General features: G+C 42.9%; 1 protein-coding gene across 1 annotated transcript; it reads right to left on the bottom strand.

Moving 5' to 3' along the window:
* Positions 1-301: 301 nt before the first annotated feature.
* Positions 302-22,228, bottom strand: SNX18 (sorting nexin 18). The gene is made up of 2 exons (XM_062019273.1): positions 20,425-22,228; positions 302-2,752 (listed from the first exon to the last, which is right to left on the bottom strand). Exons 1-2 carry the CDS (start codon positions 21,989-21,991, stop codon positions 2,499-2,501), a joined length of 1,821 nt encoding a protein of 606 aa, XP_061875257.1. The 5' UTR covers positions 21,992-22,228; the 3' UTR covers positions 302-2,498.
* Between the last annotated feature and the right edge of the window lie 2,224 nt (positions 22,229-24,452).

Below are 24,452 nucleotides of genomic sequence, written 5' to 3'. Positions count from 1 at the left end.
ATCCAGTAGTTCATCAGTAATGAGTGGTCCATGTCATACCTACTCCAAAACAAAATTAGAACTGCAGGTCTTATATAGTGAGTGCAGTAAGCATTAATGGAGTTCAGGCTCTTTAATTTAAGTCTCATTCTATAATGAGTGAGGAAAGACGGAAGATGTTAATATGGACGCTGATCTGAACTTTTCTGAACTCTGCAACAATTCAGATCCAGTATTCGAGTCAAACTTTTTTAGTACATCAAGTTTAAGCAATTAACATTCCCATTTCCCCTTTGTTCCAAAAATTCACAAATGAGTAAGCAATGTTTATGACAGTTTATTTGGGAAAACTGTACCTGTCTGGTAACATTGTCTGTATACACACCATAGCTTAATTTCCTCCTGGACATATACATGTCATTAATACTAATCTTCTAGAATACTTCAACTGGACTAAGATCAACTTCTGAACAGGTCTTAATATGTCCACAAAGAATTAATTTCATTGTAGCCTGATCCAATTACTGCAAAGACATTTAGTACAATAGTATCTGGTTTAAGCAAATGTCAGCCATGGAACTCAGCTCAAACCTATCAATATCTCACCACTATCTCACATAATTAAATGACATATGGGAAGCTGGAGAAGCTGAAGTACTGCTGGGAAGAGGTGCATAAGTTTTGAATCTGGAACAAGACATCATGAGGAAGATAAAAAACAAGTCAGCCCTATGACTATGGTCCTCTACTCTATGGTCAACCTCGTGGTTTGCAGCACTCTTTTAACATCCTGGAATGAAGTCTTCCCTCACTGATTGATTGTCCTTTCTTTCCTAAATACTGTTTTCTTCCCCTTCATTATTCTGTAATTTACTTCTTTGAGTATATATTAGAAGCACTGCCAAACAGCACTTGCGCAAAACAGCAACCTCCAAAGATTTGGAGATGAATCTTAGGACTGAAACTGAATTCTTGCATTTATTTCTCTAAAACAAAGGTATGGAGTTAAGCTTCAGAAATGCATATGATCAAGCAAAGGAACCGCACATTTCTGCTGCATAGGTAAGGAATGATTTGTACTTAAATGTCACTGTTGCTTGACTTCCTTTTCCATGCTTCCATTTGTTTAAGCTACCTTTGATTAATTTAATTAAAAACAAAAAAAGTAAACATTTTGCTTCCTAGAAAGGTTTCGTTACTTTTGTTTAGGAGAAAAAAGACAGGATAAAGAAAAGTCGTCTTTCATACTGACCTATAAGAAAGAAACCAATAGGTAAGAAACATAGACTTCAGACTTAATTCAAGGGAAATAAGCCAGAAAACTCTTCAAATGATAGTGTTTACATATATATAAACGCACCCTGCTTGTCAAAAATATTTATACAAAAAATAAGACAATTGTTAATTCGAGTGTTACAAACATAAAAATTCCACTTGTTTTCCAAGTCAGCTCAGCCAAGACTTACTTCAGATCATTTACGTCACTGAACATCCCCAAAAATTTGTAACTTGGTAAATTAATGAATCACAGTGGAGCTCCAATGCAGAAAACTGGCAATGTAGATGCAAGCCTGAAGTTAAACTGAATGGGCAACTAAACAATGAGCGTAATATTTCAAACAACAACAAAAAAACAGTGTTGCAGCCACATAGGTTGCAATCATATCCCCTTGATATACATAATTTTTATTAGTCTAGCTCTTCAAATTTCCACTCACAGTAATGCTGTATACTAAAAAAAACCCCAAACAACCCCTCACTGTATTATTTATTTCAGAAAGGGAATTAAGTGGTGTATTTTTGTATATGTGCTTAACACCTTAGTACATGTAACAAGTAGTCTCCATTTTCAGGGAAAGTGTGAATAGATTCACACACTCCTTTTTGAGCCAACATTTGTTGTAAGACAATACTTGCTGTGCAAACTGGATGGCAGCTGATTTTTTTCCAGTTAATTTGAGGTTTCATTATAATTTCCTGTCATACGTATCAACCCTTCATTCATTCAATCATAAAAATGTGACTTACTAGAAAAGGAAAAATAGATTCTAAAGGCACAGAATCACATAGCTGCTCTAGTAGGAGTCTGTAAACAGAGAACTGTTTGAATTTAGGAAATCCAAATCTAGGAAAGTAAAAAGGCATCTGAAGCAGGCTTTTATCTAGCCAGCTTCCTTAAAGACCCAAAGGGTTTTGAGGTCTACGAAGTATGCACTAAAATACCGTCTTTCAAAAAGCAATAAGGCAAATAGTATACTCATTATTTCAAAAAAGTTACAATGGTAGTGGTAGGCATACACAGTATAACTTAGTCACAACGTGTGGTACTGTTTCTACTACATAGCCCTATAACTGTTTCCCTTCTACATAATCGGAGATTACACCAAGGTTCCAGGTGAACACAAAATCCTCCTTGTACCACCCTTCTACCACTGGCAACAATTCTTCAGCAGTAGCATTTGCTCTGCCCCCCAGGTCATGTTCATGCTGAGGGAAGTCCACAAATCAAAGCTGAGAGATTAAACGCTGTCATACTTGTGAAGAGCCTCTTCTAGCTTTTGCGTCACTTTTTGAAAAAAGAGTATTTGCTGTTGCAAGAAATGCTGCATCTGTGATTTAAAGTCCCTCACACGAATTTTGTGGAAATGATTAATTTCTGCTAGGGTCGCGAAAGAAATAATGTTACAGCGTTCTTGAATGCCTTCAGCTTTTTGGAGCTCCATCTTCCCCTCTTCCACATGTCGCTTACTCTCCTTTACTTTGGTAAGGGCTCCTGTGTAAAGAACAAAACAAAACAGTCGAACCATGAGGACAACGTAAACTTTAACAAGGACAAGGATTTGTATAAGGCTCATTCTAAATGTATTTATGTGTTATTTATTTATGTGCTCCTGTAAATATATGAATGGAAAAAGAAGCTTTTTCATATTTAAAAAAAAAACCTCACAGAACATTGAATCTTGTTAAAAAAATCAGCACTTTTTTAAGGCTCTAGCTTGCAAAAGTTAGTAGAGCGTGACTGCTTCTTAAAAATCAGATGGTGTCCTTCAGAAAATAGCTGTTAAACGCACTAGTAGTGGGAAAAGGTGAAAGAGCTAAAAAATTAGTCAGATCAATTTAAGCACACACAAACACCAGGAAAAGAATCTCATTAAGAAACTGGACTTTGTGAAATATCCCAATCTCTGTGAAATGTCAAAAGGAGATCTGAGTACATTAAATCTTGCCAACATACCATTCTGCTTTTACACTAGATACCTTAAAATTGAGTACTAAGGAACCTAAAAGTTTATTTCAGAGTTGCAGATAGCCATCTAGACCTAACACAGTCTTGTAAGAGCTAAAGAAAAAAGAGTAAAGGAATTGACAGTCCTCCAAAAAGCTAATTAAAACACACAGTTACTACAAAAGTGAAATACCATCCAAACCACATCTACCCAAGGCAGACTCATATAAAATCAGAGTACACAAATATGTCTTAAGGTGCTAATTTCCTTGGAGTCAATTTCCGATAAAGCTACTCGTTTGCCTTCAGTATTATGCATATATTTTATTCATGTAACTAAAACCAATCACAGCAATACAACTTTTATCTTCTGTCCTGGTTTAGCCAGGAGCAGCTTTTGGCTTGGTAACAGGGGGAGCGGGTTGCAGTGAAGACCCTCCCCCGGCTCCTAGGTTCAGACCCACCTCCGGCCCGGCTGGGCCAATCTGGCGCCTCTGCGATCACTATTTAGGGGACAGGAATTTGAAATGCGAGTCGGGAGGTGGAGAGTGATACAAGATGGAGGCCACCACGCGGGCCCTTCAGCCAGAGAGGGAGGAAGGAACGAGAAGCAGTAGACCGGAGACCCCTCTGCAAGCCGTGGCGAGAATACAAGCTGTGCCCCTGAAACCTATGGAGATTCGTGGCAAGACTGAGAGCCACCAACAGCTCCGTGTGGGTGAGCCCGGACGGGCGGGGGACTGTGTGGGGAGATGGCCATGGCCCAGGCCGTGCTGGAGAGCCTGCGCGCCGCAGAGCAGCCCCACACGAGAGGCAGAGAGGAGCTGCAGCCTTTGGAATAAGTGGGCATCGGAGCAGCCCGTGCAAGTCTGCCATGCTTGTGAGTTACCCCACGGACTTGCAGGGAGGACTGGTGTGGAGTTCACCCGTCCTGAGGAGGGACAAACGGCAGAAGCTCTCGGAAACCGACTGACTGAACCCCCCACTGCCTGCCCCCCCGAACCGTTCAGGGGGGGGCAAGGTAAAAACACCGGGATCAGGGCTCTGAACCCGGGAAGAGGGGAGGGGTGGCAAGAAGGTGTTCTTAAAAAGGCTGGTTGGACTCTCCATTGATGTATTACTCTGGGTTGTTTCATTTTGGTTATGTTTTGGTTGATTTTGCATTAAATTATTTTCTGTTTTCTTCCCCAAAACCGAGTAGCCTGGTCTGTTTTGTCCTGAACCTTAAGCGGCAATTAAGCCCTCCCTGCCCTCGAGCAATCCTCAGCCTCTTCGGTACTCGAGGCTAATCGTGGCCTTTGTTCCCTGATGGGCCTAAACCACGACATCTTCTCAAAAGATGTAAGTGGTAGGATATTTTTCACATCCTTTATGATCATGCTTAAGTTCCTTGTTCTTTCAACTATCTGAAACATCTTAACTCTCTTTCCTTTAAGATTATGCTTCTTACCACACATATGACTACAGTTCACTGACCTCTTCACAATGCTTTTCCAAAGTGACACTAGCCAGGAAGCTAACAGAGAAACTTCTCTGCCTATACATTCCAGAGGGACAACCTTCACTTTTATCTGCTGGAGGACAGGGCTTGTCTTCTAGTCAGCCTGACTCCCCACATGCAGTAAACACCATTAAGCAGTAAAAGTGCACTCCATCAGCAGTAACACTATCTTCCCTTCTTTCCTTCCTGCACCTTTTTAAACAAGGCATTTTGAATCTGCCTCCCCACACCCTCCTGACATACATCTGCAATTCAGATCTGGAGTATGACCTTGCACAAGGATGCATCTGGGTTTGATGTGCACAGGTCAGAAGCACAGACACTGCTCACTGCACCTCTTTCAGGTACTTCTCAAGTTCGCCTCCCTGCATGACCCATCCCCCTGTCCATCTCTGACACCTCATTGGCAGTCAGGTAAACGAAGGATCAAAGTACGGTCTTATTAGAAGCAGGATAAAATATCAGATGATTTGGCAGACTCAGGGAAAAAAGGATTGGTTACATTTTTGAAAGGAAATTGAGTTGTGTCTTGCATGATAAATACAATCTGCAATTCCTAAAATCTGAGAAGCACACTTTTATTTGTTCTACCTCTAACAACTTGTTAACTGTTGCAGGGCATGTTTTTAATTGCAAACACTCAGACAATACCTCACATTTTGATCAGTACTTCTCTACTTGTAGAAACATCTTTCTGCTTTCTTTGATTTTAGGCTGTGCTGTATGTGGCATCTCCTGTCTACAGCCCTGTTGTGAGCTATCAGTCACTAGCATAAGAAATTCCCCTCCAGCGCGATGTACTTGTGAAAGATCACAGGAAATATTTCCTTTTCTTTTTTAGAGCCAACCATAAAGAGGTTATTAATATGGTGAGCACAGACTGTGGGCTGCACAGCTGAGGACATTGGTATTTGAGCGGCAGAAGCCAGGCTCTGAACCTAATCTGCTAAAATGCTGTCCAAAGGTGAAGGGCAGCAGTGCTTCCCAGGCGCTGTGAGGTGGTGGCAGGACTCCACACCTTCCTAGCACCCACAGCATGCTGGCAAGGTGGCTAAAAGCTTGGCATTGGCTGCTTCAGATTGACCTCATCATCTCCAGCCCGGCCCAAAAAAACACCACTGAAAAACATTTCCACATGCAGTGGTGCCAGCAGTAGGACCATGCCAGAAGACTTGTATTTTTTTCTTTAAGGTGTGAGGAATCTGAGAGGTAGACCAAGATCTGGTAAATATTTCATGCAGTCTTCTGCCAGAAGGATGCTTCTTTCAAGAAATAAAACCAGGCTTAGAAACAATTTTCTCTACTTTTAGTGGGCATAACAAGAATCCATGCACGGCTGTGAAAAACTGAAATTTGGGACTTAATGGAAGCCAGATGGATCTGGTTAAATAAACACAACAACTCCTCAGTTGTGATGTGGGAAACAGCTTTAGATGTTATTTCTAGACTGACCAAACTGGAAGAAAAATACTGAAATTCACAGTATCAGCAGCTGAAAGCATCACTAAGTTCTGAGGCCTGTATAACTTTCAAATGATTTTACCTAAATAAAGCTCATACACTACCAAACACTAAAGCCCTCTAGACTAGACATATTATGCATTTTTTGACATTAAAAAAAAAAAAGAAAGGTTTCTAGTTTGGGAAAGGAATCCCAAGTGTGTATCCATCAACACTGCTGTCTTAATGCGTATGGGTTCATACTGGTCTTATAATGGAATTTATTTTAAAACCTTGATAGACTACAATCAGACATCAGCAACGTATGACAAAAACACCCATAAATATGCTTCAGTACAAACTTGCTTAGTTTCTTTTTGTGCCTTTAAACAAGGGGTTGAAGTATTAGTAAATAAAATTACTCTTAAAAATAACTTAATAGAAAATTTTAGCTTATTTTAGGACAGTCAAAGAACCTTCCCCAACCACACAGAAGAAAAACCCACATGCTTTATTTTAAGAAGCAAATGATAATTTATTCTAAAATATCATTTAAAATTTTTTCAGCATCTGCTGAAGTTTGCAAGAATGGGCTTAATAAATCTCAGAAAAAGGTGTTGTTAGTTTGTATGGCTTTGCAAGGAGCTTTACTAACAGTAACATACCATATTTCATCCCAAATTTTCTCCAAATGGTTCTCCATACCCTACAGCTCTTTTATTTTAACCTATGTGAGCAAAAGTCTGACCCAGAGCAGAGATTCACAGACGTTGAGGGCTCAGTGAGAGGAGAGGGACAGGGTGAGGGAACTGGGGAGCAGAGAGCAGCCCCTTGCATGCATTTCTGCCTGAAAGCAAGGGTTTTGCTCGGAGATGCCCAAGTAGGTGACAGGCCCTGTTGTAATGTCTAATACCTCCTGGCCTACAACTGCTAACCTATCTCACACCAGGCTGTGGTCTGTGAACTCATTTAACTCCATCTTCACTAATCTATCATTCGGCACCTCATCCAGCACCTCCTAGGTGCCCTCATGGGCTGTCGAGCTAAGCAAATCCCCTCTAGTCTAAGTACGTCTGCAGAAATATTTCCTGGTTTCTGAATGTAAGGATGTGAACATTTAGTATTGATTTGGACAATCTTTAAACCAAGATATATTAAAAAAAAAAAAAAGCAGAATTCTAGCAGTCCTAGAAAAGGGTAACACATATTTTTACGGAAAAGAAACGGAAGGAGCCAACTCCTAATGCATATTATCTCAAGGAAATGTTCTTGCTGAATACATGTCTGGGATAAATATTTGCCAATGCACTGTTCCCAGAGGGATGCAATACATAAAAATAAATTCTTGGGGTTTTATTTGCTCCAGCTCTACAGATTCTGTAAAGTCTTGCACATGCATTTAAAGCCCCTGGTCCAATCAACAGACCTCGTGTCATGAGATCATGTTCCAGCAATCAGGACTACCTTTCAAACAGCAAAGAGGGCTTGGATCAAAGACATTGCAAAAAAAACACTGTGCTACATCTATTTCTGTCCTAAAGGTGGAGAAAGGCAGATGTGAATACTGCTTTTCACTGCCCAAAGTCTGATGTTAAACAGACAGCAGTGCTAACTGAATGCTGCTAAAGGCTTAAAAGAAACTTGCAGGTTTCTCCTATGAAGCAGGACACAAAGCAGGATTGCGACCCTGGATTTCAGGCAAGTTGACTTTTGCCTTTTAAAAGACCTGCTTGGAGGGATAGGATCCTAGAAGGTAAAAGTGCCCAAGAGAGCTGGTTATCTTCAAGTGTCTCTTCCTCCAAGTGTGTACCCACAAGTAAAAAATAGGAAAAGGAGTGATGTCCAATGATAGGACAAGGGGCAATGGCTACAAATTGGAACATAAGAGGTTCCAAATAAATACAGGGAAGAATTTCTTCACTGTGAGGATGATGTAGCACTGGGACAGGCTGCCCAGATGGGTTGTTGAGTCTCTTTCTCTGGTGACATTCAAAATCCACCTGTGTGACCTGATAGAATCATAGAATGGTAGAGTTGGAAGGGATCTTTAGAGATCATCTAGTCCAACCCCCCTGCAGAAGCAGGTTCACCTAGATCAGGTCACATAGGAACATGTCCAGGCAGGTCTGGAAGACCTCCAAGGAAGGAGACTCCACAACCCCTCTGGGCAGCCTGTCCCAGTGCTCCCTCACCCTCACAGTGAAATAGTTTTTTCCTATGTTTAGGTGGAACTTTTTGTGTTCCAGCTTCATCCCATTACCCCTTGTCCTGTTACTGTCTACTATAGAAAAGAGGGATGTCCCAAACTCCTGACACCCACCCTTTAGATATTTATAAATGTTAATAAGATCACCCCTCAATCTCCTCTTCTCCAGACTAAACAGCCCCAGTTCCTGCAGCCTTTCCTCATAAGGAAGATGTTCAATACCCTTGATCATTTTGGTGGCCCTGCACTGGACTCTCTTCAGAAGTTCTCTGTCCCTCTTGAGCTGAGGAGCCCAGGACTCCAGATGAGGCCTCCCCAGGGCAGAGGGGAGGGGAGAAGAACCTCCCTTGACCTGCTGGCCACACTCTGGGGAATCAGCCAGTCCTCCCAATTTGTTGTCATCAGACAACTTGCTGAGGGTACACTCTGTCACCTCATCGAGGACGTTGATGAAGATGTTGAACAAGATTGGCCCCAGAAGCCATCCCTGTGGAACTCCACTGGCCACAGGCCTCCAACTCAATTCTGTGCCATTGATCACCACCCTCTGGGCTCTGTCATTCAGCCAGCTCTTGATCCACCTCACTGTCCACTCATCCAAGCCATACTGCCTGAGCTTTCTGATGAGGATGTTATGGGAGACAGTGTCAAAAGCCTTGCTGAAGTCAAGGTAGACGACATCCACTGCTCTCCCCTCATCTAGCCATCCACTCATAGAAGGATATCAGGTTAGTCAAACAGGATTTCCCCTTGGTGAAGCCATGTTGACTCCCCCTGATAACCATCTCATCCTTCATATGTTCAGTGATAACATTCAGGATGAGTTGTTCCTTCACTTTTCCAGGGATGGAGGTGAGGCTGACCGGCCTGTAGTTTCCTGGGTCGTCCTTCCTGCCCTTTTTGAAGACTGGAGTGACATTGGTCTTTCTCCAGTCCTCAGGCACCTTGCTTGTCTTCCATGATTGTTCAAAAATGGCGGAGAGAGGCTTAGCAACCACATCAGCCGCTCTCTCAGCACTCTAGGATGCATCCCATCAGGACCCATTGACTTATGAGCCTTAAGCTTGGCCAACAAGTCTTTAACCTCTTCCACCCAGGGCAAGTCCTCTGCTGTCCTGGCCATCCTGTTATCCTTGCTGCACTGGGCTTCCCAAGGGTCAGCCTTGGCCATAAAGACTGAAGCAAAGAAGGCATTCAGTACTTCGGCCTTTTCTGCATCCTCAGACACCAGGACACCCTCAGCGTTTAGCAGCGGGCCCACATTCCCCCTCACCATCCTTCTGCTGCTGATGTACTTGAAAAATGCCTTATTGCTGTCCTTAACATCCCTGGCTAAATCTAATTCCTAGTTGTACCCCTGCATGCCCTGGCAATGTTCCTATACTCTTCCCAAGAAGCCAGCCCCTGTTTCCACTTCTCATAGATGGCTGCTTTCTGTCTGAGTTGTCCCAGCAGATCCTTGCTCATCCATGGAGACGCCTCCTACCTCCTTTTTACTGCTTTCTTGCGTATTGGGACACACTGATCCTGGGTTTGGAGGAAGTGGTGCTTGAAGATTGACCAGCTCTCATTGGCACTTCTACCTTCTAAAATCATCCCATGAGATCTGTCCAAGTAGATCTTTGAAGAGGTCAAAATCAGCTCGCCTGAAATCCAGGGTCACAGACCTGTGTGACCTACTCTAGGTTACCCTGCTCTGACAGGGGGCTTGAACTAGATGATCTTTCAAGGTCCCTTCCAATGCTTAAGATTCTGTAATTCATTGATAAATTATGCTAAAACAGAACAAATAGTCTTCTTTCCTTACTAGTGAGGGAAACATAACATTCTACATATATGTCAGTTATGACTACAACGCTCTTTCTTTTACCAAATACCCATATTGAGAATTGTTGCAAAACAACTGCAAAGGGAATGAAAAAAACAATGGGCAACAAAAAAGTTAGTCAATATCTTACAAAAAACATCACTTTCTAAACCACATTTTTAATTCAGCTGTGGGGAGGGAGAGCAAAGCAGTGAGCTCGGTGCCAGTCCAACAGTGTCTCTGGCACTGCCTGAAAGGAGGGGACCATGGGCCAGCACACAGCTGGGAACACTGGTTGTGCTGCAGGTGAGAAGCAGCAGCCATTCAGAGGGACAGAAATAGGTCACCTGGCCACCAACTCCTCCAACCACAAACCTGCACTTATTCTATTTGTAGACCCTATTTGTAAATGATACTGGAAAGGACAAGAGATGTAGAAAAATGCAACAGAAGTCCAAGGAGTGTTGGTCGTTCTGGTCTTGTCATCAGTATTAACTGTGACAAAACCAGAATGCCATATTGTTGACCACCACTTTTGCAAAGTCTCCAAGTCAACAGGCTTCAGTGCAACAGCACTGCGTGTTGAAGTCTGGAGGCTTCTCTAAGAGATGTCTCCTTCACGGGCAAGGACAGCTAGGGTCTGAAAACACTGCCATCTTCAAAGAAGTATCCAAGATGACAAAGAAAATCTCTTAGTAGTGGTACCTCAGAAACCTTGTGCAAATAAAATGACCTGTGCAATAAACATGCCAATTCCACCAGATCTAGCAAAGATGTTGTTACAAAGTGACTCAAATTGCTAACCCAACAAAAAAGCTCCATGTGGCCTGAAGGGGATTGAGATGGCGGCTTAGTTTTATCAATGGCTTTGTTATGTGATCCAGCTCAGCCCTGGGCTACACGTTCATTAGCTCCAACACAAGGGAAATCACAGAAGCACCACATGAGATTACACACAACATGAAATCCTACTATGAAAAAAGCCTCCAAATTTCCGTCTCTCAATTCAAAATGAAATGGCAAAATTATGTGTGGTAGAACAGAGATTGACAGATTATTTGCTTAAGAATACTCTGAGCACACAAAAGAAACCTACATTAAGATTCTGCAAATTCTTTACATTTTCTGGCCAAGACGTAGAATGGAAAGTAGCATAACAGAGATTTACCTAAAATTGAAACCAGACTTCTCCAGTAGTGACTGAACCGTGTAAAAGAAAAGTTACAGGGTAAAAGTACCATTAAGGTAATAATTCAGCAGCTTTTAGAATCTGCACTGCAACAATAACTTTTAAAAGTGAGGTTTATTTTTTATTATTTTGTTGCCCATTGCTCCATAAAAAGAAAAAAATAATCCTGTCTTATACATCTAAGCTCATAAATTACAGTACTATGCTAACTTCTAGTTTAGCTTGGCTGACTGTAAGATTATTAACATCAGACAGAACTGTTATTCCAGTTACACTGTTGCAAAGCTCATCAAAAGCTGTCGCCCAGAGACACACTCTTCGGTTCAAAACGAAATCACCTTCTAATCTAGACAATTCAGAGATAGTGCACAAATAAAGTCCTTGCTAGAGATTTTGGAAACTTGATTAGTTTAATCTGATCTGGTGGTTTTAACATATACATTGAATTAATAAATATATAACCAATTAACAATGGTGTTAGAATGCAGTGTCAAATGTCACTCAGTTTTAAGGAACTGCCAGTGTTAGTGGATACTCTACATGTCTAAGTAATGTCTGTGTAATCATGGAATCATAGAATAATAGGGACCTCTATATGAGCCCTATAAGTCATCTTCAACCGAAGAGACGTCTAGAGATCATATAGTCCAACCCCCTTACTAAAGCTGGATCATGTAGATCAGGTCATGCAGGAACATGTCCAGGTGGATTTTGAAAATCTCCACAGAAGGAGACTCTTGCAGTGAAATAGTTTTTCCTTATGTTTAAATGGAACTTTTTGTGCTCCAGCTTTTTTCATTACCCCTTGTCCTGTCATCAGATATAATAGAAAAAAAAAAGATGCCCCAACCTACTGATATTCATCGTTTAGATATTTGTAAATATTAATGAAATCCCCCCTGCAGTCTCCTCTTATCTAGACCTGAAATAAAGACCTGATTAGACTCATTATGCATACATCTGCCAGTTGGTGTACATACATTTAAAAACAGCATACACAGCCAATTTATTTATCCAAAACTACAAGGACTGTGATCATACCTGTACAAGTTTAGAAGCTCCAGAGTGCTCACACGACTGAAAAAATATTTAAATTATCACATTGGCAACAAGCATTTCTGTTCCAGTTCCCCAGAGGAATCTACCAGCTTCGGTGTGCAGCACCTCCATTACAGACATTTTGCTGGCCCTGCTACACTACACTCCTATGTAAGCAATAAGCCATAGTTCACCCTTGAAAAAGATAACAGGAGATGGGGGCAAAATAATTGAAAGAAGCACCTACTGCCTCACATAAACAAAAAAAGCCCATAGTGCTAGGTAACCACAGGTAAAAACCACAAAACTGGACGGAAATTTTCCATTCAAATCCTGAATGCAGTGACTTTAACCTATATTTAGATGTATTATACACAATGTTTTAAGCAAACAACCTTATCTCAGCCACTAAAGCACGTTTAAACTGTGATCACCAGCAGTTGCTACTTTGGAAGTACCTACAGTGATATTTGAAAGGAGGTCTGTCATGAACAATTTCATCTTAAAATTGTGTATAAAGCTGTCCATTATCACAAACGTAGCATTTGGCACCACAGCCCAAGAGGCAAACACTAGGTAATGCTGGGTTTGCTTGTTTTTAAGGTAGTCTGTACTTCTCGTAACTCACTGGTACCATTTTACAAGTTTTTCTCTGGTCTAGCTTCAGCTGACACTGCAGACTGCAGGAACAGAAAGAACTGAATCTTAAACTAGGCTGGCCACTAGAAACACTCGCCAATTAGAAAGCCAGCCATGTTTTTCAGGGTGGACACAACTTGAAAGTGATCACGATTTGAGGAAGTAACAAGGTTAAATCTTTCAGTGATTTTAAGTACTTCATCCTAGCTTACATCTAAACAGAGCATCAGACAGGCTCTTAAGATAAATCTCCATTTTTCCATAATTTAAGTTGATCTGTTGCAGTTTGTTCATTGTAGGTTCTGAACACTAGTTTCTCCCAGTTAGGATGCTAAGAACAGGCACTTCTCTGTTACAATGCTACAGATTCTTACAGCTTTTGTAAACTCCCTGTTCATAATGCTGACTTCAAGACAACCATCTAAATCCAAATTGATGCCGTGCATGGGTGATATAAATTATTTTTCAGAAAAGCTGCTTAACAGTATATGAGCAGAAATGTCTGTCCTAGATCTTCAGAAGATGAGTCTAACTCATGGCCAAAATGGATGTAAGCGTGATAATCTTAAATGATAGCTTCTTAAATATTTTCTTAAGATTTCTTAAGATGGGGTGTGGGCAGAGAGGAAACAGCTAACAACGTGTATCAACATCCATACACCATTATAGAGAGAAGTTAGTATAAATGTGGCTTGCACCAACTCTTACCTCCCTTCTTCATTGGGGCACTATAAAAGACCTGCATTTGGATGCTGTTCTCTGTAAAGGTTGAAGGAAAGCAAGGAGTGAGCAGGTATGTTTACAAAAGTTGTCAACTTGCGATGTGTACCTACCGGAAAAAAAATCTGAAACCATCACACTTCCTCCTGCTGTCTGAACTCTCTGATAAAAACTGAATAGATTGTTTAAACGTATATACTCTGTCAACAACTTCCTGAGATTTGACTCCAAAATTTAAAACATGCTTTTGAGTATGGTTTTCTCAAATTTTATTTAAATTCTCATGGCCTTCATGAAAGATATAATGAAGGTTGTGTAGAAAGCATTTACTGTTTGTTTGCTCTAGTCTGCTGACAAGGCTCATGTTTTGAGGGCCAAGTCAAATGCAATTGAATTTTTTAATTAGAATTTTCCACTTCTGCGCTATTTAAATCAGGCAATTTAAAATATGCAAGGTACCAGCTGGATTAGTTTATACAGTCTGCACACATTAACTTGGCATTTTAACTGTTCAAACAAAGGCTAACAATGAAGTCATGGAAAGATGCTGGAAAGGCTGAAATGTGTCCTTGATTCAAAGGTGACTTGTAAAATAAAAAAAAAATCAACAAACCTGGCCAGTTTTTTTGACTTTGATACTGTGCTTACAAAGACTTGGAAGAGCTCTGGGAGCTACTTTCCATTTTCAGTCTACTAATTCACGTCCTGCTTGTTTGGATGGAAGTCCTTTTAGAAAGACTTGGAGCTTGCTCAGTTGCAAGAGAATCATGTCCCTATCTAGACTTTTCACAAGCTTCAAAATGAAAAGATATTACATAGTCTTTTGAATAAAATTATTTTCTCTTTCTACAGTACAATTTTTAATTTCTCCATCTCAACACTGTCCTGCTACTCTCTAGCTGCCCACAAGGTTTTCCCAGCAGACAGGGCCTTACTGTCTGTGGTGAGCAAGTACCTGTAAGAGCACAAGAGGTGACAATGCACTGCCTGTGGTCAAATGTAAGTGCAAATTCTGATCAAAATAGGGTCTCTCCAGCCTCTTGGGACTAAGTGAGTGCCTGAGGAGACTTTCTGGGGTGGAGTAACACATGCAGTGTCTCCTACAGGAGGAACAATTACACTCTTCCTCTGATATTAGCAGTTTTAGAAAAAACGCACTCGAGTTTTGTCTGCTATGAAATGTTTGTCATAAAATGTGTATGATGTCTGGCTAATGGGTTGCAAAAAGTAACTGGAAAGAAAAAGACTGCATGAATCTTGCTCCCTTAGAAAGCTATGGGGTAAGAAGAGATTGCAGTGGGAGTAGAAAAGAAAAAAATAATCATACTTTAAAATGACCCATACAGCTTTAAACAGACCTTTTTTTTGTCCTTCTATTTCACCTTCTTCAAGTAGGGATATTGCTCAGTTTCAGTCTTGTTTATGGTTCTTTGATTTCAGACACACCAAGGAAGCTGTAATTTTACACAGTTTCTAACTGCGTAAATTCTTTAATATTTTAGCCACCTAAAAGTCTCAGTCAGTTTACTGTCAAATACTGGGAGGCATACTGAGTGATGAAGCAGCAAGCAGACAATGCTACAATCACCACTCTTAACAGCAGGTTGACAGGGCAAAAATGCTGGGTCATCCTGAAGCAATTCATCCCTCCTCATTAAAGTCCTTAAACAGATGAAATGTAGATACTCATCTCTTCTCTGTGTTGTAAGTGTCCTCTGGCTAGGATGACATGACTCACTTTTAGCCAGTATGGTTTTTTAGCCAATATTGAGCTGAATCTCATTCAAACTGTATGTATCTGAGGGACAGAGGGGGGAAAAAAAAATTGTGGATAAGAAGAAAAACAGGGATGCAAAAAAAAAAAAATGTCTGCACAACAAATTTAAGAGGTTAGAAAGTAAGCAAGAGGGAAAAGCACTGCTTTTACAATGTGATATAAAATTTCAGGTGTGAATTTTAACCAGTCTGATTTATTCATGAACACAGAAACCTCTCCTTCCATCTGCAAAAATGGCAGAAACTGTTACCCAGAATTCAAGGTTTCAATGCTGTCTGGGTTTCTTTGATGCTTGAAATTTTGATGACTTCCCTCTGGAATGTTTTTCTGGCCTATAATTTTGTAAGCTATTCTAAAAACACACCCAGCATATTCTTTAAAGTCAAAGTATAGAATTAAGTTTGCTTTGGGTAAGTAAGATCATTTGCCGTATTTTACTTTTCACAAACAGTGATCAAGAAGCAAATCCATCATTTAGATTTTTTAAATAACAATTATCTTAAATCTGCCTATGTCTTAGGGAACATTTACGCCACATTCTCAAATCTTTTTGCAAAAATCAAAACCAAAATTTTGTCTAGTGTTAATATCATAATGCTAAGAAAATGAGAAATCTGGAAAGCAGAGATGAAACAGCAAGATAGTATTTCTTCCACTTTCAGGAACCATAAGAGGCCAATTATAGTAATTCTTTAAGGAAGAGTTGAAACATATTCAACACCCCAAACTTCTCTGCTCTCACTAAGCAAATATGAAGACAAGATAGCAAAACAAGCATGAGCTAGAGTACTTGCATACACTATCTGAAATTTTCACATGTGCATAAGTTTTCTGAATCTGAACTTGCATGGGCCTGCACTAAGCACTTATATTGAAGGCTACTGAAGTCAGAAGATCTCAGTTAAGTGAGGCTCTAGCAATTAATATTCAGGAATTATTTTGCCAAGAATGCCTAGGGAATTTCCACAAGTAGACCTTAAGAACACACAAGAGAAGGCATTATCCACTACAAATGAAGTCTGACTTTCTTCTCAAATTAAAGCAACTGCATCTAGTACTTCTCGAAAGATACACCAATACCGCAAAGAAAATTGCAAAAGCATAGCTTAGGTTTTGAGCCTACTGAACTTAATATTCCTCTTCTACAAATGCTTCGCCAGAGGCTAAAGAAAATTGAGTAGAAGTTTGTCTGCCTAATCTACTTGGGACTTCCACTCCAAAAACACACAGATAAGCATAGGAATACTTTCATGTAAGCACTTACAGAGGCATTTACCTATGGGGGAGCAAAGGCTGGATTCGCACAAGTATTTGGTTGCTTAGAAGCTTGATCTTACTGCTCTGCCACCATCTACTCCTGTAGCTGCCAGTTTCCCCCTAATCATTTAGTTTTCCAAACCAAACCTATGAAATAAGGAGTCATTTGTAAGGGACAGATGCTTGGGGGCTGATACCCTCTGTTGACAGCCTGTGGAACTTTCAAACCACACACTTTCAGACAGAAACGTTGGATTTCCAACTCGGTATGTTCTTCACTGTAGGGCTCAGTCCAATGAATCTGCAGACCTCGACTGGAACGCACACAAAACTAACTAAAGTCTCCCACAAGGCCCTGACAAGTTGATCCTCAATTGGCATATGAGACAGAAAATTTCAAACCCTTCTCTCTCTCTTTCGAAACAGGAACTTCAACTCTTCCTCCCCTCACAGAATATTCCTTCAACACTGAGTGCTCAAAATGATGGAGGCACAAGAAAAAGAATATTTTAATATCTCCTGTTGAAATTATTGCAATTTCATAAAATATGTATAGTATCAACAAGATAATAAACAGTTTGAAATTATTCCTACAGTGCATTGGTTCACTTGTTTTACACAAGTGACAAAAACAACAACCCCTTTCTGCACACTATAGCTCACAAATGATGTCCTCAGCACAGAAAGTAGAAAGAACTGGACCCCAGAGCAATTAAAAGCACAACAGTTAACATATTTTCCTGCTGACTTGCAGATAAAGCCACAGTGAAGCTTACATGGCTTTGGTTCAGAACTCTAGGAGAAAAGACAATGCCCAAACAGAGGGAAATTTTTGTCTCTGACTTACAAATTCTTTGTCCTTCTTTTTTCAGAAGTTGCAGAAATTACTAAAAACTGTCAGTCACGCAGACTTCTTGGACTATATCACAAAAGGCTCTTCAAAGTCACATTCAGCAGATGTTCAACTATCTGCAGTAGAGGAAACCCGTAGTTCAGGATAACAAAGTTGAATATTGTACCCTCAGACACAGGCATGTTTTGGGCACATTTGCCTGTATTTTTCAGCCCTTCTCAGGTCTAAGGGAACACAGAAGTGGAGTCTAGAAAGGGCCTTGTTTTTACAAGTGGACATTACATTTGCATTACATAGAAAATCACAGAGAACTAAACTTCACCTTTTTAAAGGTATGGCCACATAAGCAATGCATCAATCACCCCACTGTTTCTATCACTTCTAAGGGCACTTTGGGGTTATTTTACTGCACAAAGAAGTTGTATACTAGAAAATAAAACACATGAAGAGAGACACAGATGATCTACTATTGCCAACAGATACTTGTTTAGTCTATACAGACAATCATAATTCTTAAAACTGGCAACTATCCCAGAGAGTAGAATTAAAAGAAAGCTCTTATGAAGAGAACTCCAAACAGTTAATATTTTTATCTGAAGTTTACAATTTGGAATTGAAAAGCTATGCCTTGTTACAAGTAAGTCTTACAAGTAATAAAACAGCAAAAAACAGCTTCCTCTCAGTTTTTCTCTGCTTTACCTCATTTGTAACAGGAATGAAAACAACAAACATAAAACCCAGTTCTAACCTTGTTCCTATCAACATGGACACTCAAGAGACCAACATCTCAAGCTCCTGCCATTTTGTAATTCCAAGTATGTATCAGGGATAACACTGTGTTGAAGTGTTAGCCCCAAAGTGCTGGAGCATTAACATTTCCACATAGGCTAGCTGTGTGTTTCTCCAACCAGTTCCAGGGCAACGCTCTGGCACAAAATCAACTCTACATACATCATGTTCACACAGTGCTCTAGCAAAAGCTCATTTAGACTTCCTTTCCCCAGCCCAGCAAGGTAAGCCTAACCAGTAAATGCACACTGAAACAGAACTACAAAAGAAACAGGGTTGAATTAAGCACATATCTTATTATTCCCAATTCTCTCATCAAAGTCCTGTCTCCAAAAATAATGGAGTGGAAAACTCTATATAACATAGCCTTAAGGCTTGAAGATGTATTATTTAAACAGCATCTATAATTTACTAGGTTCTTCAATCCAGTAAATTTTTTTCCCTTTATCTTTTTCCAGAACTTTACAGATAATCAATTCTATTATTAGCTGACAAGTCACTTTCAAATGCTTTATTCCCAAACACAAGGCATTGCCAAGGCCAAGCTTCTCTCCAAATCGAAAATACTTGAAAGTTATTACCAGAACACAATGCCTTAGCAGCTAGCAGAACAACTCCTCAAAGGTTAGATTGCACACTTCCTTTTTCTCTCAAAAAAATACTAAGATGGTTTAAGTTTCCACTCATAATTTTCAAGATTCAACAGCAGAATGGAAACCTGATTTTGAAGTTTGCATTTTTTAATGAAAAGCTTACTTTCTTAATTAACAACAAACTGTGCACTTTGTACCAACTCTGTTTCCTCACATTTTCCCAGCAATAATCCATACCTGCTCAAAGCCTGCTTTTTTCATCTGTAGAAAAAACTCCTCCAACTCTGTCACTGTCAAACTCAAGGTACTGTTCCAGATGTAAAAACCCTGGAATGCCACTTAAGGACACAAAAAATAGTGGGTGACAACTCAAAGTCTGCCTCCCAGGATAAAGAAAAACACTTACTGATCTCTAAAATAACTTTCAATAAAGCTCTTGGGTAACTGTTACAGATGCCCTTTTCTGAAGAGCATATATGAACTTTTCTTGGTCTCTTTTATAGTTACGATCCCCACACACCCCTGGTCTTCCAGCTGAAAACTGGAAGTAGGAATAAAACAGCAGAAAGGACAAATAATCGGCTAATCTTCTCTTAATGGTGAAAAATATATATCATTACTTTCACAACAAGGAAATAATCTACAGATATCTAGTGCTACAAACTTCTGTTTTTCTGAACAAGTGTCACTAGTTACATGGCAGACAATTCTTTCTTTTTTGGAGCTTCTTTCTCCCTGATGGATCACAAAGCACCATACAAACAACAATCTGAACCTCGGAAGCTAGAAAGATGCCAAAAGGATAACAAAGGACAAACAACTTCAAGAACACTGTGGCAAAACACTGTTCTTCCAAAGACACCAAGAGAGTTTAACACATGGCCAAACTGAGAAACCCCAGCAGCTCTGAACATCTCATCTGTCTGACACCGTAAAACGCACACACTGTCATGTCTACCTCAAAGTGGTCAACTGGAGGAGCACTTGCATCTTCAAATTACTTTGTATTTATTACCATCAAGATCAGAGATTTAAGATGCCTAATGTACATCAAAGACTAATCAATGTTTTCATACCATGTGATTTCCAGAGTTAGTAAACAAGATCATTAATCTTTAATGTATCAGCAGTATAGGTGGATGGGGTTTTTTTCAGAGGTGAACAGCTTAAATACAGCAACCTCTGACCAGTAAAACTACATTTAGACCTTTGGTACAGAACAAAAATTGTCAATGATGTGGGTTTTTTTTTTTAATTTTTATCAACAGTTTACCTGAGTAAACACTGAAAGATTAGCCCAAGGCCGGGCAGCCAGACACAGGGTAAATTTAGCCCCTGGTCCCTACATCTGTGTACATATCCCTGACACAAAAAAGTCTCATCATTTCAGAAAACATGTAAGCGTGTTACCTTTCTGGACGTGGATAATGTCTGGAAAGTTGGCCAAATGCCCCTGATATAGTGCTAACAAATCCATCACAGGATCTAGGTCCTGCCGGGGCTGATCTGCAAAGAGGTCCCCGATGGCTTCGTAGGCTTCTGCAGTGAAGGCTATGGCTTGGTTGAGGCTTGCCGAAAAGGCCTGCTGGTCCAGCTCAAATGCTTGACTGAGGCACTTAAAGGAGTGCCCCACCTTCTGATATTCCTTCTTGAAACCAGTGACCTGTTTGCGGGCAAACTCATTGGCTGTGTGATTTAGCTGCAGGGCACTCTCATCCATCTTCTTTGTGAAGGCTTTGAAGCCATCCACCTGGCTTTCCACCTCCTGCAAGTCCAGGCTGGCCCCTGGGCCCGTGGGGACGCTGATAGTCAGGAAAAAGTTGGCCCCCACCATCTCATCCTTCTCAGCTTTGCGCTTGCCTTGTTTCCAGGCCTTCTCATCCGTGCTGGGACAGGTGAGGAAGTGCTGGAAGGCATCGCACTGAGCCAGCACAGGGTGGCTGCACATGTGGTCCATCCACCAGGCCAGGCCTTTGCGACGTTTGGAGATGAAGTCCTCCTCAAAGCGGCCGGTGGCCTGCTTCTCTGGCAAGTGAGGCACAGAAATGACAGGGAACTTCTCAGCCAGGCGCCCATAGAGCCAGTCAAAGTGTTTGTAGCGGCGGTGCACCTGCTGGCCAGTGTGGCTGGGCACCAGCTTGTAGGCAATGTAGCTCTTCATGCCCTTGAACTTGGTCTGCTTGGTGGGGTCCTCGATGGAGCACTGGAAAGGGTAGGGGTTCTCTTGCCACTCAGGGCCCCGAGGGCCCAGCACCACGCACAGCTTATCCCCATCCTTGACGAAGCCCGACGCCTCTCCCAGCACAAAGGCCTCCCCACCAGACTTGACGAAGGTGGAGAAGCGGTTGAGGTTGCGGCTCACAGTGGCCGAGCTCTTGGGGCCACTGCCTCCGGGTGGGTGCGGGTGGCTGGTGGAGTGGCCCCCGCCGCGTGAGCCCAGGGACAGCTCGGAGAGGGTGGACAGGCGGTAGCGGCTGGAGGCCCCGCCACCCGCTGTCTCGTAGTCAGGGTAGGAACTGCTCAGGGCGCCCGGCTCGTCGGCCACGGTGGAGCTGTCGTCCCAGTCGTCGTCCCAGTCGTCATCGCTGCCTTGGCTAGGCTGGTAGCCGCCGCCGTAGGGTGCCGGCGGGAAGGGGTACCCGGCTGCCGCGGAGGGCAGCGGGAAGGGCTCGGGCGCCGCCGCCGGCGGGGGCTGTTGTGCCGCCGGCTTGAAGGCAGTGGGGGGCGGCAGCGGCTCGAAGCCGCCGGCCGGAACGTTGGCGTACCGGGCAGGCGGTAGCGGCTCGGCGGCGGGGGCGCGGATCACCTGCACATAGGAGGCCGGGAAGAGGCCGCGGTCGCCGCGGCTGTTGACGCCCTCCAGCCAGCCCTCGATGTCCTGCTCGCTGCATAGGCTCAGCACCTCGTGCTCCCGCAGCGAGATTTCCCCCGGGTTCTCCGACCTGAAGTCGTAGAGCGCCCGCGCTCGCAGCGCCATGACCCCGCCGCCCCCTGCCCCGGAGGGGTCTTCCCCGCCGCCGCGGTGCCACCGCCTCTCACTGCGCCGAGCCGGTGGGGCTGCGGCAGGAAAGCGCCGCGCTGCTTTCTGCCTCCCTCCGCGTCCCGCTGGCGAGGATGCTTTGGCGGCCGATGCCCCGGGCCCCACTCCGCTCCTCTCTGCTTCGCCGCGACGCGGCCGCTCCGAGTCCCGGCTTCACCCCGGCGGGCGCGGCAGGGCGCGGGGGCCGAGCCGGCGGCCGTCCCACGTCGCCAGTTTCGCTAATCCAGAGCCGAGAGGCAGGGCGGAGGAGCCGAGCGCAGAGCGGCCATCCCCATCGATGGGCCCGGACCGCCCCTTCGCTCCCTTTCCCTCCCCGCCCGCCCCCTGGCGTCCGTCCGGCGGCGCGGCTCGCCGGGGTCCCATGGGCCCAGGGCGCCGCGGTCACCAGCCCGGCGTCTGCGTCTCCGAGACTCGTACCGGGCAGTACCGGTGCGAACACCTGCACGCCCAGCCTGTCTATGTCCGCTGACTGCTATCTCCTGAGTGTGCTCAGACGCAGCGGGCTGTCCCCCGGCCCGCTCAGGGTTGTTCCAGCACTTGCCCAGGCCGGGCCGAGAAGCCTGTGCGCCCTGCCGGATGCTCGATCTTTCCAGGGCTCCCGCGTGATGAGCCGGGCGACCTGACACTGTCGCTGCTCTAGGCCCTCTGAGTTCGGAGGGTGTGCATTCTGCTTGTGTCTTCTCAGAAAACCTGGTCACGCTGGTGTTTTTAGTTTTCAGTGGAACAGCCTCAGCCCCATCCCCGTGCTTTTCTTCCCTGATCTTTTATGCATTTCTGACTCCTGTGGCATCTCACCGTGTGTTGTCTAACTGCATGATCCCATGTCATTACTTATCTTTGAGCTCTCTCTGGATCCCTGGATACAAGTTTCTGTCAAGATTTCTACCTGTTCACAATCAATTAGAAGTTCTAGGAAGGAGATGTGCCAGTTTGGTCACGCTTGCCAATAGCACCGTGCCAGTTACACAGTTACACCTTGTTTCTCTGATGTAATTCAAAGTGTATGTGACTTCTCAAAGCTCTTTGTGTAAAATAATTTGCCTTCATCTGGGGACAATTCACTAGAAGGCTACAAGACCTACTGCTTCCTTTTGTTGATTTTTACTGCTCTTTCAACACTTTTGTCTTCTGACTAATTTTTCCATTTTCAGTGTACATATTCTCACAGTGCTTTTCTGGTATTGTAACTTGGATTGTGTACTCAAAATTTTTTTAATATATCAGCTCACCTCGGCCTGGCATTTTAGCCCCAATTTCCTTTATTGCCTAATTCCCAAAGTCTGTTTTAATTAGATGATAAAATAGTGCTCAAAGAATCACTTAGCTCACCACACTTGGCTTAGCAGCTCCTCAATGACCAGCCCAAGGGAATGTGTTCATGGTGTGTCACTGATGCCACTATCTCTAAACTCAAGCACTGTGTTTGCAGCACCATGTTTACAGAGAGCAACTCGAAGTATCAGCAGCAGCAGCAAGAAGCATCAATCTCCTGAGAGGAACTGGCCCAGGGCGGTGCAGTTGAACAGCTTGACTTCAGACTACCCTGTGTCAAGGCTTCTGTGTTTCCCTGTCAGCTCACTTGGCACTGGTGGAAGCACCCTGACCTGGTCTAGTTAAGACTACCCCATATGCCAACAGGCTCTGAGGACCTCTTGCATTAAGATCTCTGAGTGCTCTTTGAACTGCCAAAATTCTTTTCCCATCAAGGCATTGATCTTTTTCCAATTCACTGCCACTGCAGCTGGTACACCATAAGTGCCTGCTTTCAATGCAGATGTGGTTTGCTTCTGGCAAATGCAGAGATGCCGTGGCACTTGACACATGGTTCAGTGTGCTGCCTTTCACCCATGTGGTGAACCTAGACAAAAGACTAAGGCCCCAACAGGAGGTAAGTGTGGATCAGCTTAACCTTGGTCTTAGATTTCATCCCAAATTCTGACTACTGCAAATCAAGATAAGTGATTGCGGTTTTATATTCCTTCCAGATTTACTCCTAACATTAATCTGGGCAGTTTGTATGTGTCTGTATGGATCATCACATATTAAACCCACCAAAAATTAGCTCCTGATCTACCTTTTCTATGCTACTTACTGTTCTATATATATTTTACTGCTCCTGATTAAACTGCTTTCCCCACCTTTCAGGCCACGGCTGCCATGGCTAGGGCAGGACAAAGGGAAAACATTGAGGTGGGTACCTGTCTTATTTGCTTGGGCTTGGTGGTAGAGGTGGCAGCTGTCCTGCTTCCCCCTGCCCCTCTTAGTGCCTTGGATCTGATGTTTTCTAGTAAGTACTGGCTCAGTGTTTGCATCTCAAATGGATACAAGCAAAGGCATCAAGTTTTGTGGGTGAAAAAACTGCTACCAGGAGAATTTGAAGACCTAAGTTTTATAGACC

Source organism: Colius striatus, chromosome Z (genome assembly GCF_028858725.1).
Source record: "Colius striatus isolate bColStr4 chromosome Z, bColStr4.1.hap1, whole genome shotgun sequence".
NCBI lineage: Eukaryota > Metazoa > Chordata > Aves > Coliiformes > Coliidae > Colius > Colius striatus.
This window is presented reverse-complemented; position numbering and strand designations above follow the sequence as displayed.